Source organism: Schistocerca piceifrons, chromosome X (assembly GCF_021461385.2).
Source record: "Schistocerca piceifrons isolate TAMUIC-IGC-003096 chromosome X, iqSchPice1.1, whole genome shotgun sequence".
NCBI classification, from domain to species: Eukaryota; Metazoa; Arthropoda; class Insecta; order Orthoptera; family Acrididae; genus Schistocerca; species Schistocerca piceifrons.
In genome coordinates, this window is record NC_060149.1 from 81,987,785 (window position 1) to 82,004,214 (window position 16,430).

Sequence of the window (16,430 nt, forward strand, 5' to 3'; positions counted from 1 at the left end):
TGTTCTGCAGTTGACGATCTCATCACTGTGTCAATCCATGTCATGAACGATTTTCTGCAGAAATACCAGACTGTAGCTGTGTCTTTTGGCTTGGAGAAAGCCAACAACACCTTCTGGAGGAATGGTATCCTCATACATGTAGGGCTTCCGAGGCCACCTGATCCGTTTGCTTCACGAATTTTTAAATCTGTGTGGGTTCTGCCTTGTCGGACAGCTTTATATAGAAAGATGGTTTACCTTAGGGTTCTGTCCTGGGCATTGTCCTCTTTGCTATAGCCATTAACCCTATTGAGGCCTGTCTCCCACCGGGCATCTCTAGCTCCCTATCTTTTGACGATTGTGTGATCTATTGCAGTTCTCCACAGACTTGCCTCCTCAAGCGGCATCTTAAGCGATGTCTCTGTTATCTTTACTTGTGGAGCATCAACAACAGTTTTCGCTTTCCACTGAAAAAACTGTTTGTATGAATTTCAGGTGGCGCAATTGGTGTCTCCCACCGTCTTTACATCTTTGGCCTGTTGCTCTTCCGCTCACTGAAACTATGAAATTCCTGGGGCTCATGCATGATAGAAAACTTTCTTGGTCCTCCCATGTTTCTTCACTGGCCGCTCGCTACACCTGGTCCCTCATTGTCCTATGCGTCCTAACCATTGCTTCCTGGGGAGTGGATCGGACCACTCTCCTTCTGTTTGTACTGATCCCTTGTCCATTGGAAACTAGACTATAGGTGTTTAATTTATGCATCAGTGTGTCCGTCCATCATACACTGTACAAATACAATCCACCCTCATGGAATCTGTGTGGCCACTGGCACCTTTTACACTAGCCCAGTTGAGAGTCTCTATGCAGAAGCTGCCAAATTATCACTGTCATACCAGCAGCTACACATGCCGGTTGTCTGCCATACCCAGACACCCATCCTATGCATCCTTCTTCGATGACTCATTTGACCGCCAGAATGGGGAGCGTCCCTCTACTCTGGCAGCTTAACTTCGCGATACCTGTCACTTTCCCAATAGGTGTGAACCCTTCACCACCTTGGCTTCGTGTAGCATCCCGTGTTCACCTTGGACTTCATTTGCTTCCTAAGGAAACTACTGCAGATTTGATCTATTGCTTTAAGTTTCTCAACCTGCACACAGAATTAGGTGATAGAACCTTTGTGCATATTAAAGGCTCTCTGACTGACCGTGGTGTTGGGTGCACCTTCGTAATTGACAACAACGATTATCAGTATCAGCTTCCAGAACGCTGCTCAGTATTTACAGCAGAGCTCTTTGCCCTGTGTCAGGCCATGCAGTACATCCTGCTTTTCAATTATGTCACCTGTTCTAACTCTGTGCCCTTCAGAGTGTCTGTGTGCTGTACACAGTCCATTCCTTAGTGCAACAGGTCCAGGAAAACTGCCACTCGTGATGGAGCCTGTGTGATGTTTATGTGAGTTCCTGGTTACGGTCTGGCAGGAAACGAGGCTGCACCACACCTACATTGGCCTGCTAGTTCTTCCATTCCTTCTGATAATCTCCATATTGCCATCTGTCAGCAGATGGTGTCACTTCAGCATCACCACTGGTCTTCCCTTCATGGGAACAAGCTCTCCCAGCAACTTGGCTGACCTCCTCTCGGCCCTCTTGTTGCCAGGAGACCATTTTAGCTTGTTGCGTATTGGTCACTTTCATTTTAGCCATTGCCATTTGTTAAGTGGTGATCTTCCATCACTTTGTGCTCATTGTCATCAACATTTGACAGTTCGCCATTTCCTGACCAAATGCTCTTAACCACTTACATTCTGGTGCCTGTATGTTGTCTGAGTTATCGACCGTTACTCTTTATCCATCGTAGCAATATTGTGAAGGATGTTTAATCTTTCGTCCAGAACCTCCATTGTCTCTGTGACATATTTTATTGACCTTTCTCCAAGATGAAGTCCTTTTTCTTAGCTCTCTTTCCTCCCATCGACTGGGCTTAACGTGTAGTCATTTTTATCTCCCTTTTTGTATTAGTGTTCTAAGGGTCTGACATGGGCATGTATTACCTCCGCTGTTTTTGGATCCCAAAACAAAAACAGAAAAAAAGAAAATACACTTAAAGTAGTAAATGAGTTTTGTTATTTGCACAGCAAAATAACTGATGATGGCCAAAGTAGAAAGGAAGTAAAATTTAGACTGGGAATGGCAGGAAAAGCATTCCGGAAGAAGAGAAATGTGTTAACATCAAATATAGATACAAGTATTAGGAAGTCTTTTCTGAAGGTATTTGTGTGGAGTGTAACCATGTATTGAAGTGAAACATGGACAGTAAACAGATTAGATAAAAAGAGAATAGAAGTTTTTGAAATGTGGTGCTACAGAAGACTGCTGAAGATTAGATGGGTCAGTCATGTAACTAATGAGGATGTACTGAATATAATTGGGGAGAAAAGAGATTTGTGGCACAACTTTACCAAAAGATGGTACACATTCTGAGACATCAAGGTATGGCCAATTTAGTATTTAAGGAAGTGTGGGGGAGACCAAGATATGAATACAGTAAGCAGATTCAGAAAGATGTATGTTGCAGCAGTTATTCAGAGATGAAGAGGCTCACACAGGATAGAGTAGCATGGAAAGCTGCATTGAAACCAGTCTTCGGACTGAAGACCACACCTACTGATCATGGCTAGACCCTCACTGATTTTTCATGTTATCGGCTCTCTAAGGTATTTGGAAGAACTAGTCTCCTGAAATTACATTAATTCTCTCATTGCTGGTTTTACTTTCTCCATCCAGTTGATGCCTGCATTCTGAATTTCTTTTGGCAGGATGACCTTGTATGCTTCCATTCCATGCTTTGTCTTTTGGCATCTGGTTCCAAAATGGTAAATCCAAGTTTCATGACACATTCATATTCTGTTTAGAAAATGATCAACTTACGTTTCATGGCATTCTTTCGAGTCTGTACACACTTTGAGTCTTGTTTCCTTGTGTTGTTGTGTGAACTCTTTTTGGCACCTACATTGCACTTGTTTTGCTGTTATTGAGCTTGTTACTGATAACATTATAAACTGTGCCAACACTTACTGCAATTGTTTTTGCTATATGTTCAACTGTAACACATCAGCCTTTATGAATAATGTCATCAGTGTGGATTTCAAACGAAGGAGTTGACACTCCAACCAGCCAGCCAGGACACTGTTCATCAGCCACTGAGGTTGAATCGTTTTTCAACTGTTCCACTCACTTATAAAATTTTCCACAGTTCATACAACGTTCGCCATACTCTAAAATCATTTGAGAAAAGATTTTAGCCAGTTTTTTACCTGCGGGAAGCAAAAAATCAGATCACTGAATGGTTCTCAACTAATGTGCAGACTTCAAGTGAACATGCCATTATTAAAATATTGAGGTCATAAATAAAACAATTTTTATCTGTCAGCTGTTCTCAACTGATGCCAGTGATGCTAACCTAAAGTTATGAAAGTAGAAAACTACTATTACAAACTATTTCATTTCTATATCAATTTTTCTCTTTAATTACTGAATGTCCTTCGTATATATTGTGAATAGGATTGTGTTGAATGTGTCTCTGATGTTCATGATGAATTCTGTCTTGTTGATGAGAATTTCATCCTAACTTTAGTTGCTAGTTTCTTGATGGAGGAGAGTTGGTAGGTAGCTTCTTGTACACTGGATGCTCAGATTGTGATACCATACACAAAGGCTGAGGAACTGACTACTAACTTGGCCTTTTGTTATCAGTTCTCTATCTTCATTCACCTGTAATTCACAAATAATTTCCTTCAGCAGGCTTTTGAAGAAAACTGGGAATAGGCTAGCTTGTTGTCTAACATATCCTCTGATTTTGAAGTTCTGTGGCAGTTCTCATCCGAATTCTACTTTGGGCATCATTTTGGTAAGTTTTCCTTTCACAAGGTTCAAGGTCTCACTTTCTAGGCTCAGTTCAGTTAGCTTCTGGGAGAGGAAATAACTGTCTACCAAATCATAGCAGTTCTGGAACTCTACAAAGGTTGCTATATGAGGTGCAGTTCTTAAATTTTTATTTGTGAGAGTATTTTTGACATTCAGTATTTGTTTGTGTCTTCCAGAATCCATCTCAATACTCCCCTATGCAGGATTTTAGTTGACCCTCCACTCTTGTTAGTAATACCTCAAAGAACGTTTTTAGGTCACTGAAATGAGGGGATTGATCTATAGTTGTTAAGGTCTAATCTTTCTCCATTTTTGTGTAGCAGGTGGACAACAGTAGTGATAGTCATTTAGAATACTTTAAGAATCGCTGTATGTTTATTTACTTCTAAAGTAAGTGATCACCAGTGGTAGCATCTGTATTAATATTATTAAGACGGACAAAGATGTACATGGTCCACTTTTCAGTAAATATCATGTTAATAATTGTGTATGTTGGTCAATAAATTATCACCATCAAACTGATAAGAATACACAGAAGTAGGAACTACCAAATTCCTGCATTTACCATGAACAGTGAATGAATGTAGTGTTTAGTTGTTTTTGCTGTATAAGCAACTTGACAGAATCCAAGAGTGAGCATGAAAGTGAATAATGTTCATAAAACTAAAGTCAGAGTTCAAAACTTAAGTCGTCATCATTGAATAGTTAGAAATGAAATGGTAGAAATATTTGAAGAGGCTGTGGTGTTGCATGCTCAGCAGCTAATGGGATTGCTCATAGCATGGTATATGGATGTTCTGCCTTCTAGAATGTTGTGTGTCTGCATAGGTTCCCACAACAGTCACTGCTTTGGAAACCATGACATTTTTCTCAAAGTAGTAAACACATTTAAAGTAATATAAAATACATTCCAAATACTGATTAAATTTTGTGTCTGTTGCAGGTGGTGGACAGCTTATCGTGATGCTCTCTCATTCAGGTCGAGTCATTACTTTGTTTCTTTCTTGTCAGAAGCTTCAGCTATTCTATGTGGATTTGGTCAACGAACTGATCCACTGTTTAGCCTCCCAGTAGCTAGACCGCAGTTTATTGAAGTACCTCGGTCATTAGTTCAAGTCGTCGTGTACTGGAACATTCCTATGCACAATTGGCTGAAAAATTGTGAGTATTTTATTCTTCTGTATATTTATATAGCTGTGTAATACACAAAAAATTACAAACTTACCAATCTCCATTCTGTAAGATTGATGTTATTTTGTGGTTTTCCTGTTCAAAATAACTGGGCCCTACATTATAACCGTATGTTTCACGTATTGTAAATAATAAAAGAATTCATACACATTATATCAAACATTGTTTCCTATCTTCCTTTAATTTTAAGGTTATATTTCCTTCACGTTATACCTTACACTTTGAAGTTGTGAAAAAAAAAATAAAACTTTTTTTTTTCATGTTGCAGCCTCTCCTCTTGTAAGAACAGTACATTTCCTGTATCATTTTTCTGTTTGCTGAAGGCACAAACAGCAGATTTTTTTATAGTGGTAGCAACAAAAAAAGTTAGTGGCTTTTCAGATATACACATTTTTGAGAGAAATCTGTTGATTGTGAAAGACATACCCCACTCGAGTATGTACATCCTGTTGGAAAATAAATCTCCTATTTTGCAATATTTAACATGGTATATATACAGCATCAGTAACCACTTTTAGGATTAATATATATTGGTATGTAATGTCTAAATGACATCAGTTTCATCACTTAGGCTGCTTTCCCTCTATAACAGTGGTTGACTCCTGCACTGTAGGTTACAGTGAAATTTCCAGCATAGCTAGTTGTGGGCTGAGATTCTCTGCTGAAGAAATCTGAGGTTTGCAGCCAAAAAAGGTCTGGTCAAAGTTACAAGAACTTCTTTGTTGCAGCTCGTTTACAAGCATTGGCTTGGAACTGCAAGTAAAGGTGGTGGGCAAGGTGAATGTCACGGCATTTCCCAGTTGCTAATTGCACACGCTGCTGCTGCTGCTGCTGCTTTGCCAAATTGTTGGATTCACCAGTCAGCAAAGGTGTGGCCAGCAGGGATTGCTACGCGAACTTCTGGGCACGTCATGCCCAAGTATCAGTGTGTGGAGGTCTTCTGTTGATGTCCCATAAGGCCAGGGAGGAGTGGTGGATCCCCATGTCGTACTCCTCCCACGGTGTCAAAAGTGCAGAGCTGCCGTGGTGTCCAGATGCGTAGATGGTAGGTAGCTTTTCCTATCCCAGAGGCAGTAGATGTGGCTGCATCATCAGCATAGTGTGAGCAGCACAGGTTCAGTGTGGCTTAACCGCCCAAATGTTAGAGTGCTGACAGGCTGGTTTGGACAAGCTTAAATGCTGTTGCTCCCCACTGACTTTGTGGTGGTGGCAGGATTTGTGTTTCACAGTGAATTACCTGGAATAGAGGCAATGACCAGCTGTTGTAACTGCCAGTGAGTCGAGCTGTAGTACTTCCTGGTGACTTGCTGCCTCATTTCGTCATGCGGAAGGCTGTGATGCATAAGAGCTGTTGGTCCACTTGTCACATGGGTCACTGACTGTTGCTTCTGACTTCACTGTGTTCTGATCACAATTCTGCCCCCCCCCCCCTCCCCCCATTTCTGTTTCCTGGTCCCGTTATAACGCTTTCACTTGACGCCTCCAACAAGCCATTTCCTAAATTTGAATGTAAGAAGACAGGTACTGTGAAGCTGCTGTTGCAGGCTTAAAAAAACTTACCCCAGAAAATAAATTATAATTTGCTTGTATGTTACAAACAAGGGGAATTCTGTTACATCATCTGAGTAGTACTATAGCTAATCTTTGTAGGAGTGATATGAAAACAGGGGACATAGTGTAACAGAAATTACATGAACATCATAATATTAAAGTTATTTCATCTCAAATTTTCATATGTGATTGGATATATGAATGTTTTGTGAGCTGAATCTTTTAAGCTGTTCCTCCTTTTTAATTAAAATTCATAGGTGTCGGACTTGTTGGCTCTTGACAGCATAGGAAGGCAAACTTACACCCAAGGTACACATGCCAGATCATGAAAGTTCTTGACCGTGAACCTACTGACATGTTTCCTATCTATCTCTCCTATAACTCTGTTCATAATCCCCGCCAATAGACTAGCATTAAAATGATAGGGTTAAATGATGTTAACACAGATTTAATAAATACTCAATTTATTATACTTTAGTCACAAGTAAGATGTCCCTATGTGTCGGTTCTCGCTTGTTCTACAACCACAGTCATTCACTAAACACCACTTGGTTTGAGTTGGCCATTGCTGGTAGGTACTTAACATTTGCGATTGAATTAAATGTCATTTCCTGGGTAATGAAATACAATCATTTCTGCAAATTATTTTCCCATGTCATTAAAGAGACTTATTGTACATGATCCCTTTTGCATGGCTTCTCAAACCAGAGTGGCTCACTCTTCCGCCTAAAGATCTACAGGTGCCAAAATCACCCCGATCGCATGATGGGTCTTCCCTGTCAGCGACGCTACCTTGCTGGAGCAAAGGTGCATAAGGATAGATGCGGTTAGCCAGGGACAGGATTGATATCTGTATCCTCATGTCCCCCAACTAAATGTTTTCAAAATCCACGAGAAGCAAGAATTTTTGGAAATAAAGAAAAATCACCCTCCATTTCTGAGAAAGACCCCCAAAATTTTGAAAAGAGAGAATGTAGAAAATCTATCCCTAAAGATCTAAATAACAAATTACCATGAACTGAAAGACAGTAAATGGCAATAGCACCCTCATAACTCCAAAGAAAGAAATCTTGTTAACAGTTTTTTAATGCACACACATTACATTCATCCATGCATACTATGTGAAATTTTACAACAATATTATCTATAGCAAGATTTATTAAGTATAATGATGCAATACTAAAAGTAGTAAAATTGTATCTTTCTTGAGTTCATTCAAATAATTATGGAAGTATTAAATATAAATCTGAAAGGAAAGTACATAGAAACAAACACATTTATCAATATTTTCACAAAATTTGCCATTATTAATTTTCCCTAAAGTTTTCGTACTAGACAAGCACTTAAATAAAAAATGTGTCAAGTATGAAAGCAAAGGCTTCAGTCTTGTGCATTACAGGCAGTCATATGTAGTCTTACAATGCTGGAAATGATTTACATTCTGAGGGCAACAATGACTAGTACAATATACATTTAAAGTTATTCAGTTTGCTAGAAGAGAAAAATTTATTAAACTCTCAGTTACTTTCGTGCAAATGGAAGGATGTGTATATATTTGGAAGCACAATCCACAGGCTAAACTATTTCTTCTTCTTCTTCTTCTTCTTCTTTGGCTTTATAGCTCATTGCGCGACCGCTACGGTCGCAGGTTCGAATCCTGCCTCGGGCATGGATGTGTTTGATGTCCTTAGGTTAGTTAGGTTTAAGGTGTTCTAAGTTCTAGGGGACTGATGACCTCAGATGTTAAGTCCCATAGTACTCAGAGCCATTTGAACCATTTTATAGCTCATTGTGAGCCTTGGTGTTTTCAACAATTTTCCACTATTTATCTCTGTCCATTGCTAGAGCTCTCAGTTCTATAACCCATTTTACAGAGATCATCAATGACTCCCAACTCCCATCTGATTTTTATTTTATCGTACCCTCTTTGTCCTCCTATATTTCCTTGTAATGCCATTTTGGCTACTTCTGCATCATACATACGTGGTACATGCCCAGGCCACTTGAATCTGGATGATTTCACTGCTCTTCTGATAGGTGGGTCTTTATAAATGTTGTACGACTGATGATTGTAGCTTTTCCTCCATATTCCTCTTTCAAAAATTCAACTAATAATTCTTCAAAGAAATTATTATTATTTTTTATTTTTTTTAATGCCCTCAGGTTTTCCATGTCTTTTTGCTATTAGGTTCCAGCTTTTGGAGGCATATGTGAGTGCAGGTATTGAAAAGTGTCTAGTAGATGAGTAACTTGGTGGTGCAGATCAGGAGCCTTGATGATGATGATGATTATGATGATGAGTGTTGTTAGAGTGAAATAAGCTCTATTGGCTACGAGCAGTCTCTTATTTCTTGGGAAGTGCAATTTGAGGAAGTGAATGTTGAACCCAGCTCAGCTCTCTCAAAGGTATAGTTTCCCACTGTTATTTAGGCTGGCATGTTCTCCTTTCATGCCTTTCTGGCAGCCATTTATTTTGATTTCTGCTAGTTAATGTTTAATCCCATGTTCCTTCTAGCCTGTTCAAGTGTGGTGAATGTCTCTTCCATTGCCTTTTGGGTTCTTGCCACTATATCTATGTCATCCATATTAGCAAGTATATGCTCTGATTTGTGGAATTTTGATGCCTTTCTGAAAACGGGTTTGCTTCCCTCACTACCTTCTCCAGGGCAGCATTGAAAAGGAGGCAGGCCAGTGCATCTCCTTGCCATACCCCATTTTTTATGTTTAATGTATCAGACAACATACTTCCCATTCTTATGCTACTTCATGTCTCACTCATTGTCGTTATCACAAACCTTACTAATTTTCTAGGGATTCTTAATTTCAGCCAGGGCATGGTGTAATTGCTCTCAATCTATGCTGTCATAGGAAGCTTTTAAAGTCTATAAAGCAGTGAGGCATGCCAATTCCAAATTTGATAATTTTCTCTAGGATTCACCTTAAAGTATAGATCTGATCTGCAGTTGACTTTCCTGGAAGAAATTAATGTTGATTTAACCCCATGTCTCCTTGAATGAGTGGGAGGAGATGGTTGAATATTATGTTGGAGAATACTTTATACCCCAAGTTAAATACTGTGATTCACCTATAGTTATCACATTCAAACTGATCTCCCTTCTTTTATATGGGGCATATTATCCCTTCTCTCCATTGCTGGGGTATTTTCTCCTCTGACCATACTAAAGTAGTCATCTGTAGGAAGATCCGTTCCAGTTCATTGCCTCCTTGCGTAAGCAGTTCTTCTGGGATACGGTCTGTTTCTGCTACCTTGTTCTTTTTCACCTTGTTCCTTTTCAGTTTCTTCATGGCAGCTGTTATTTCTTGTAGGTTTGTTGGATTTATGCTGCCAGTCCTTTTCTGTGTGTACTTCTGTTTGGTCTCTCGATGTTGTTATTCTGGGGTGAGGAGTTTTTCAAAGTGTTGACACTACCTTTCACACATGCCTTTCTCCTCACTTAAAATTTTTCTTGCTTCACCTTTTATCAGACTACTTGTACCATTGAAGGGTTTCTGTGCTTGATTTACTTCTCCATAGAATTTCCTTAGCTCTTCCTTATTCCTCAGAAGCTCCATTTATTCAGTATTTGCTTTCATCCACTCTATCTTCTTTGGTGGGTTCTCTTTTCAATCCTCCATTTTTATTTATAGTGTCCTACCATCCTGCCTGTACACTGTTATTGTAGTGTCCTCTTATTTGCCTTGGTTTTTTCTTCTGTAACCATTTTGCATTCAGCATCAAACCATGGAAATCTCACATGCCGTACTTCAATTCCTAGCATTTAATTTACAGATGTCTCCACTGTGTCTTTAATTATTTCCTACTGGTATTCAATGTTATCGGATTCTCTAGCATTTTTGAGTGTCCACATTATCCTTTTCTGGTACTGTTCTCTAATTTCAGCTGATCCTAAAGCTATGGCTGTTGAGTTTTGAGGCCTAATGGCAAACATGACAGTACATCTGGCACCACCTGTTGTTCTTCTGTCATGTATTGTACATCAAAATGAAACTCTTGAAGAGCAAGCATCCACCTTGTCAATCTACAATGCCTTAACTTCCTCATTAGCATAAATGACAGGCACTTATGATCTGTCACCTCAATCAACTTTCACCCAGAAAGGTAATACCTAAACTTAGTGAAACCAAACACCACTACCAGTGTGTCCTTTTCAATTAAGGAGTATTTTTGCTTGTGGGCATGTAACACACGACTGCCAAAAGCCACTGTTTCTGTCTCCTCATTTCCAGCTTCTTCTTCCATTTGGTGCAGTTGGAATCTGACACACAACCTAGGTAGAATGTTATCATATCTGGATGAAACAATGTTTGTTTGTCATCCAAATTCTTTTTTTGCTTTTGCAAAATCTGTTGTACATTCTGCCGCCAACACCACTCATTGTTTTTCTTAACAGTCTATGTAGTGCCTCACTATTTAAAGGTTTTTCATCAGTGAAGTGATGACAGAAATCCCAGGGACCACTCCTTAATTTTTTCATGTTTTTTGGTATCAGGAAATCTCTTATTGCCATCACCTTGTCTCGGTCAGGTCTAATCCCCTATGGCCCCACAATATATCATGGGAATGGTATCTCCTGCCTCCAAAAACTCAGATTTTTGAAAATTAACTCTTGCACTTGCAAGTGCCCATCTTTTGAATCTCTCCTCCAATGTCTTCATGTGTTCCTCCCAAGTTTTGTTGGCTATCGAAACATTGTCCACTTACATCATAATTTTCTTTAACAATTCTTCCCCTAGTACTGAGTCTGGCTTCATTCTGCACTGATAACATCGTCCTTCATTTAAAAATGCTGTATATTGTCAGAATTCCAGATCTGATTGTACTTGATGGCATCCTGACATTAAATCACAACTTTTAAAGATTTTTACTCCCTTGAATTTTTTTAAGCTCTTCTATATTCTCTGGGTAACCCCTTTTTGGTCCAAACACTTTGTTGGCTTAACAGGTGCCCAAAACAAGCCTCACATTGTCATTCTTTGCCACTATGACTAACAGGCTATTGTAGTGACTCAGAGCTCTTTTTATCTCTCCTATTGCCAGCATTTTCTGTGAGTCCTTTTCTACAACTTCTTTTATGACCTGTGGTATTAGATAAGGCTGCCTAAATTCTGGTTTTTGAGGGTGTATTTTTATTCAATATGTTGGGCCCTGTGTTGCTCAAAGTCTTTTTGCAAAAACCATCCTGTACCTTCCTATCAACTCAGTGGTCCATCTTCTATGCATTCTAGACTTGTGATGTCATATATTTTGCTTCTGATTTTTTCACAGGAAAGTTCACTTTCTTCATCCTCACTGGTCACATTTGCACCACTTCAGTGGTCGACCAAAATTTCCTTTTCTATGTCATCTTCACAGGCTGCTACTTGATATAAGCAGGGAAAAACCGCACATTTTGTCTGTCATTTTCTCAAAAAATTACACTCTTGTATTGTATTGTGGTACAAATCAGTAATCACATCCTGTGATTGTGTGTAAAATAAAAAGAAGTGCATTAATCACTGTTCCTTATTGGAGAAAATAGTTTTCTCTGAATTTGTGTCACATTCCAACATCACCTTCTCCTTTGCCATGCAACTTTATCTTCCACTCGATCTGGGCTTGTAAATAACCATTTGGCCATTTTTATTAAGAGGACAGATCACAAAGATGAAGCAGCTGTTCAGTAATCCCTCAGACTCCAACTCATCTTTTGAGCAGAAAGACTGTTGCAGTGTAACTGCAGTTAGCAGGCTAAATTGTGCATGAAATGTCATGTGGTGAGGGCCCCCCGTATGGTAGACAGGTCATCTGGTGCAGGTCTTTTCAGTTGACGCCACTTTGCATGTCGATGAAGACAACACAACATCCAGTCCCCGAGCAGAGAAAATCTCCAACCCAGCCAGGAATCAAACCCGGTCTGCTCGCATGGTATTCTGCCACACTGACAACTCAGCTATGGAGGCGGAGAAAAGACGACATGGTGTAGGTGGAGAAGATGCTGGAATGTTGCATAGACCAACTAAGTGGAGGGAAAATCAGTTAAGTTGATGGAAATACAGCACCCAGCAGCACGTGAGGCACAGGTAGTCTGCACACAATAAATAGAACAAAGTTGGAGGAGGGGGAGGGGAGAGTAGAGAAGGTGACAGGAAGATGGCTGAAAAACTATTGGGCATTTAAGGAAAAGGGGTGAAACATGATAAAAGCAAGAACTTGGATAAATCTGAAACTAGCAAAAGATAGGGATATAACAGGGACAGAAAACAGTAGCAAAAGTTAGGGATAGAATAGGTACAGAAAACAAATAGGCAGGGACAAAGACAGTAGGGAGAGAAAATAAGCAAGCTTGAGGGCTAAGTTAGATGGGTTGTAGGAAGTACTAGCTGGCGATTCATAGAAACTGGTGATTATCAGAGGCCCATGGACCAGAGATTAATTGTGCTGTGCTGAGCAACTACCAGTCACATTTACTTATTATTGTAAAGGTGAATGGTGATCTGTGTTAATCTTTGTTTCATTTTCATGCTGAGTGATTAAGAGACTGAACTTGTATTGGGAATGAGACAGGCTCAAATCCCCGTTATACCAACCTGCTTTAAGTTTTCCACTTTTATAAATTACTTAAATAAATGCTAGGATGGTTCCTAAAACAATGCCAGAACCAATTTTTCCCCCAACCTCATTCTACCTTGTCTCACACTGTTTCTTCTGACATTAATATTTATAAGCCATTAAACCATAACAATCTTGCCTTTTTTGTTTGTTTCATTTCTACGTGTGAAATTCCATTATTGTAATAATGTCCTCCCCTGCACATATAGTATTTCTCAGCTACACACTCTTCATTGTTTCAAACTACAGAGGCCTTTCAAAGATGATCTAAATGGCCAGTATTTCATCTACTCATTCTATAATGGTTTCACTAAAAGATGCAACAGAAGTACAAAGAATCTTAAGTTACTCAAGGTAACATATGAGAAATGGACATTCTTAAGCAGGCTAGCACACCGCAGTAGGTGGTGGAAAGGAGGGGGAGCGTAGTTCATTCATTTCAGGCCTGGTCACCATTTTAGTAGCAATTGAACAGTAGATGATAGGGACTCACGTGTTCACATATGTTACCTTTGTCCTAAATGCAGGGGCTGTTGATTCAACACAATGGCTATTTCATCACCATTTTATTCACACAGCTGAAAGATGGAATACAATCCTACAGTCACTTACAGCTTTCAGAACAATGGGAAACATTCTTAAGAATAAGCTACTTGGTTCTGATAAAAAAAGTAAGGACACCTAAAAACATCACAGGTGTGAGGGAGGCAATCATCAGGTACCTGAGTCAATCTGCATGGCAACATCCACACTGTCTACAGATGAGCCAAGAGTCTGGAAGAAAGATGTTGTATTTGGGTTTAAAATTCCATTTATATAGAATGCTGGTCATTCAGCAGATCAAAGATGCAGACTTACAATAGGGAGTCTTCTTTGCTGTGTGTATGTAAGTGATCTTTGAAGGTGACTCAAATGCAGTATTTTTTTATGAGCAGTGAGCCACATTTTCACTTACAAGTTGTTTTTGGGCCCCTCAACAGCCTTACATAGTTCATGAAAGACCTCTCTGCTCCCAACAACATGTGATTGTGTGTTGTGCCAGTGGCGTAAAAGTCACAGTGAGCTCTAAATGTTACTGCATGTATTAGTTCTTTCTATCAGAATTGTGGATATGGCAGATAAACACAAGGAATGTTTATTTTGAGTAGAATGCTGCAACACTGCATACTGCAAATGCATCCATGTCAGTTGTGAGGAATACTTTCCTGGGACACCTCGTTTCTCACTTTGGTGACATGCAATGGCCAGCAAGATGCTCAGACTTTCTTCTTTGGGGAGGGGGGAGCGCGGAGGGGGAGGGGATTTAAAAGAGTGTGTCTGTGTTTTAAAAAAATTTAATTGGGTCAACTGCTGTCATTAAAGAGGAGATGGGTTTGATTGACCAACACTTCCTACACCTGTTGGCCCTAGTTAAGAGTAACTTCTGGCAAAGTGTTAAAAATAGTATTAAAAAGAATGGCTGACACAAGGATGATGTAATTGTTCGTAAGTGACCATGTGTAATTAAACAGATGTTAACCTTTGATTTTTGTGAAAATAAAAGATTTTTCTGTATAAGTAAACATACTAATGCTCATTTGTAAATCATTTGTTCCCGTAGGTAACTCTGTATAACTGTGTTTTAGATTGTCATAAATTAACTCATTAATTGCACCAGAAAGTAACTGGAAATTGCAGACCCTGGTATTCAGTTTTACTTGCCAGTTTAATAGATGTATGTGAAAACATACAATATGGAAAATATGCTTGGAAATAATGTTGGATTCACAATATAAATTAGGAGTCATATATTTCTTGCTGTACATAAGGTTAAAATTTCATCTGACATTTTCTTTTTGCAGATGTGTTCCGTACCACGAAACCTATGGGAAGCTTTGCTGCTATTCTGTCAACATATGCTGTAAGTTCCTTGCTACATGGCTTGAATTTTCAGTTGGCAGCTGTTCTACTGTCATTGGGAGCATATACATATGCTGAATATGTGTTGCGACAGAAATTGGCTACGGTGTTTGGTGCCTGTATTTTAGTGCGTCCATGTAGGAAAGATTGTGCACATCGCTACAAAGAAAAGAGACTTTCAGTTATATTGATTAACATAGGTTTTGGTGCAATTGCTGCATTTCATTTATCATATTTGGGAGTAATGTTTGACATGTCAGATAAACTTCAAGATGAAGGTTATAATTACTCACACACATTGGCAAAATGGTCAGTGTTGAATTATGCCAGTCACTGGTTTGCACTGGGAACATATATTTTTTATCTTCTTATTTAAATATGAATACTTTCTTTTCCAAGCACCAACACTCGACACACATCCTTCCCTTAGTTTTTCGTGACATGCCAGATATTCTGCCTTTGCAGCAAACAGCAGAGTGAAATGCAAATCAAATATCAGTACAGGTAAGATTCCAGCCATCATGCTGCCCTTTACAATGTATAAATTAGTGTCTCTGTAAGAAATTGTAGACATGATTTGACAGTGTGTCCACAGCTACAAACTTATTTCTGGTGGAAACTTTTGCAATGTCTTGAGTTCACAAAAAAGTATTATTAAAAGAAAATAAGTTTTAGTTTAAAAATTGACATTGTGCATAAATCTTTAGTAATTGTTTAGAGTGAACAAAGCTGTTTGACAACAGCCAGCTCCTTGAAAAACTTCTGGATTTATTTTGTTATCCTTTATTTATGTGCAAAATACAATAAAGTGATGTGGTAAACCATAGCAATTGGGCTGCTCAACATGATTCCATCCATTTTATGTATATTTTAAATTGAATGGGCCAGTGTTGCTTGCATCAGAAGTACACAAATATAACATAAAAATAGGAGTAAACAATCACCCACCATGCATAAGCTGTAACTGTACAGAAGTAATCTATATCTGTATAATTAATTGTGTATTCCATTAGACACAACACTTCAACAGGAAATAGTGTAAAATGCTGTAAACGAATATACAGTATGGTCCAAAATAATATCCCCAGTAAGCGCTTTGACTGTACTTTAGCTTGCATTAAATGAATCTATTATTACTAAAGTGTAGACTTTCACGGCCGGAAATATCATGTCCATTATAATTATCCGGGCTGTTATGCCGTGGTCGGTTGATGAATTCTGTGTCGATTCCCAACGTTTCATCTCCGACTGCGGGAGCCATCTTCAAGGGG

At 39.1% G+C, this 16,430-nt stretch overlaps 1 protein-coding gene across 1 annotated transcript in view; it reads left to right on the forward strand.

Moving 5' to 3' along the window:
* Positions 1-15,920, forward strand: part of LOC124721410 (protein-serine O-palmitoleoyltransferase porcupine) — a 130,093-nt gene extending 114,173 nt beyond the window's left edge. The window contains exons 6-7 of the mRNA XM_047246359.1: positions 4,852-5,069; positions 15,102-15,920. Of these exons, the coding sequence (XP_047102315.1) occupies positions 4,852-5,069; positions 15,102-15,535 (652 nt within the window). The 3' untranslated portion in view covers positions 15,536-15,920. The remainder of the gene's footprint in view (positions 1-4,851; positions 5,070-15,101) is intronic.
* Positions 15,921-16,430: the final 510 nt, after the last annotated feature.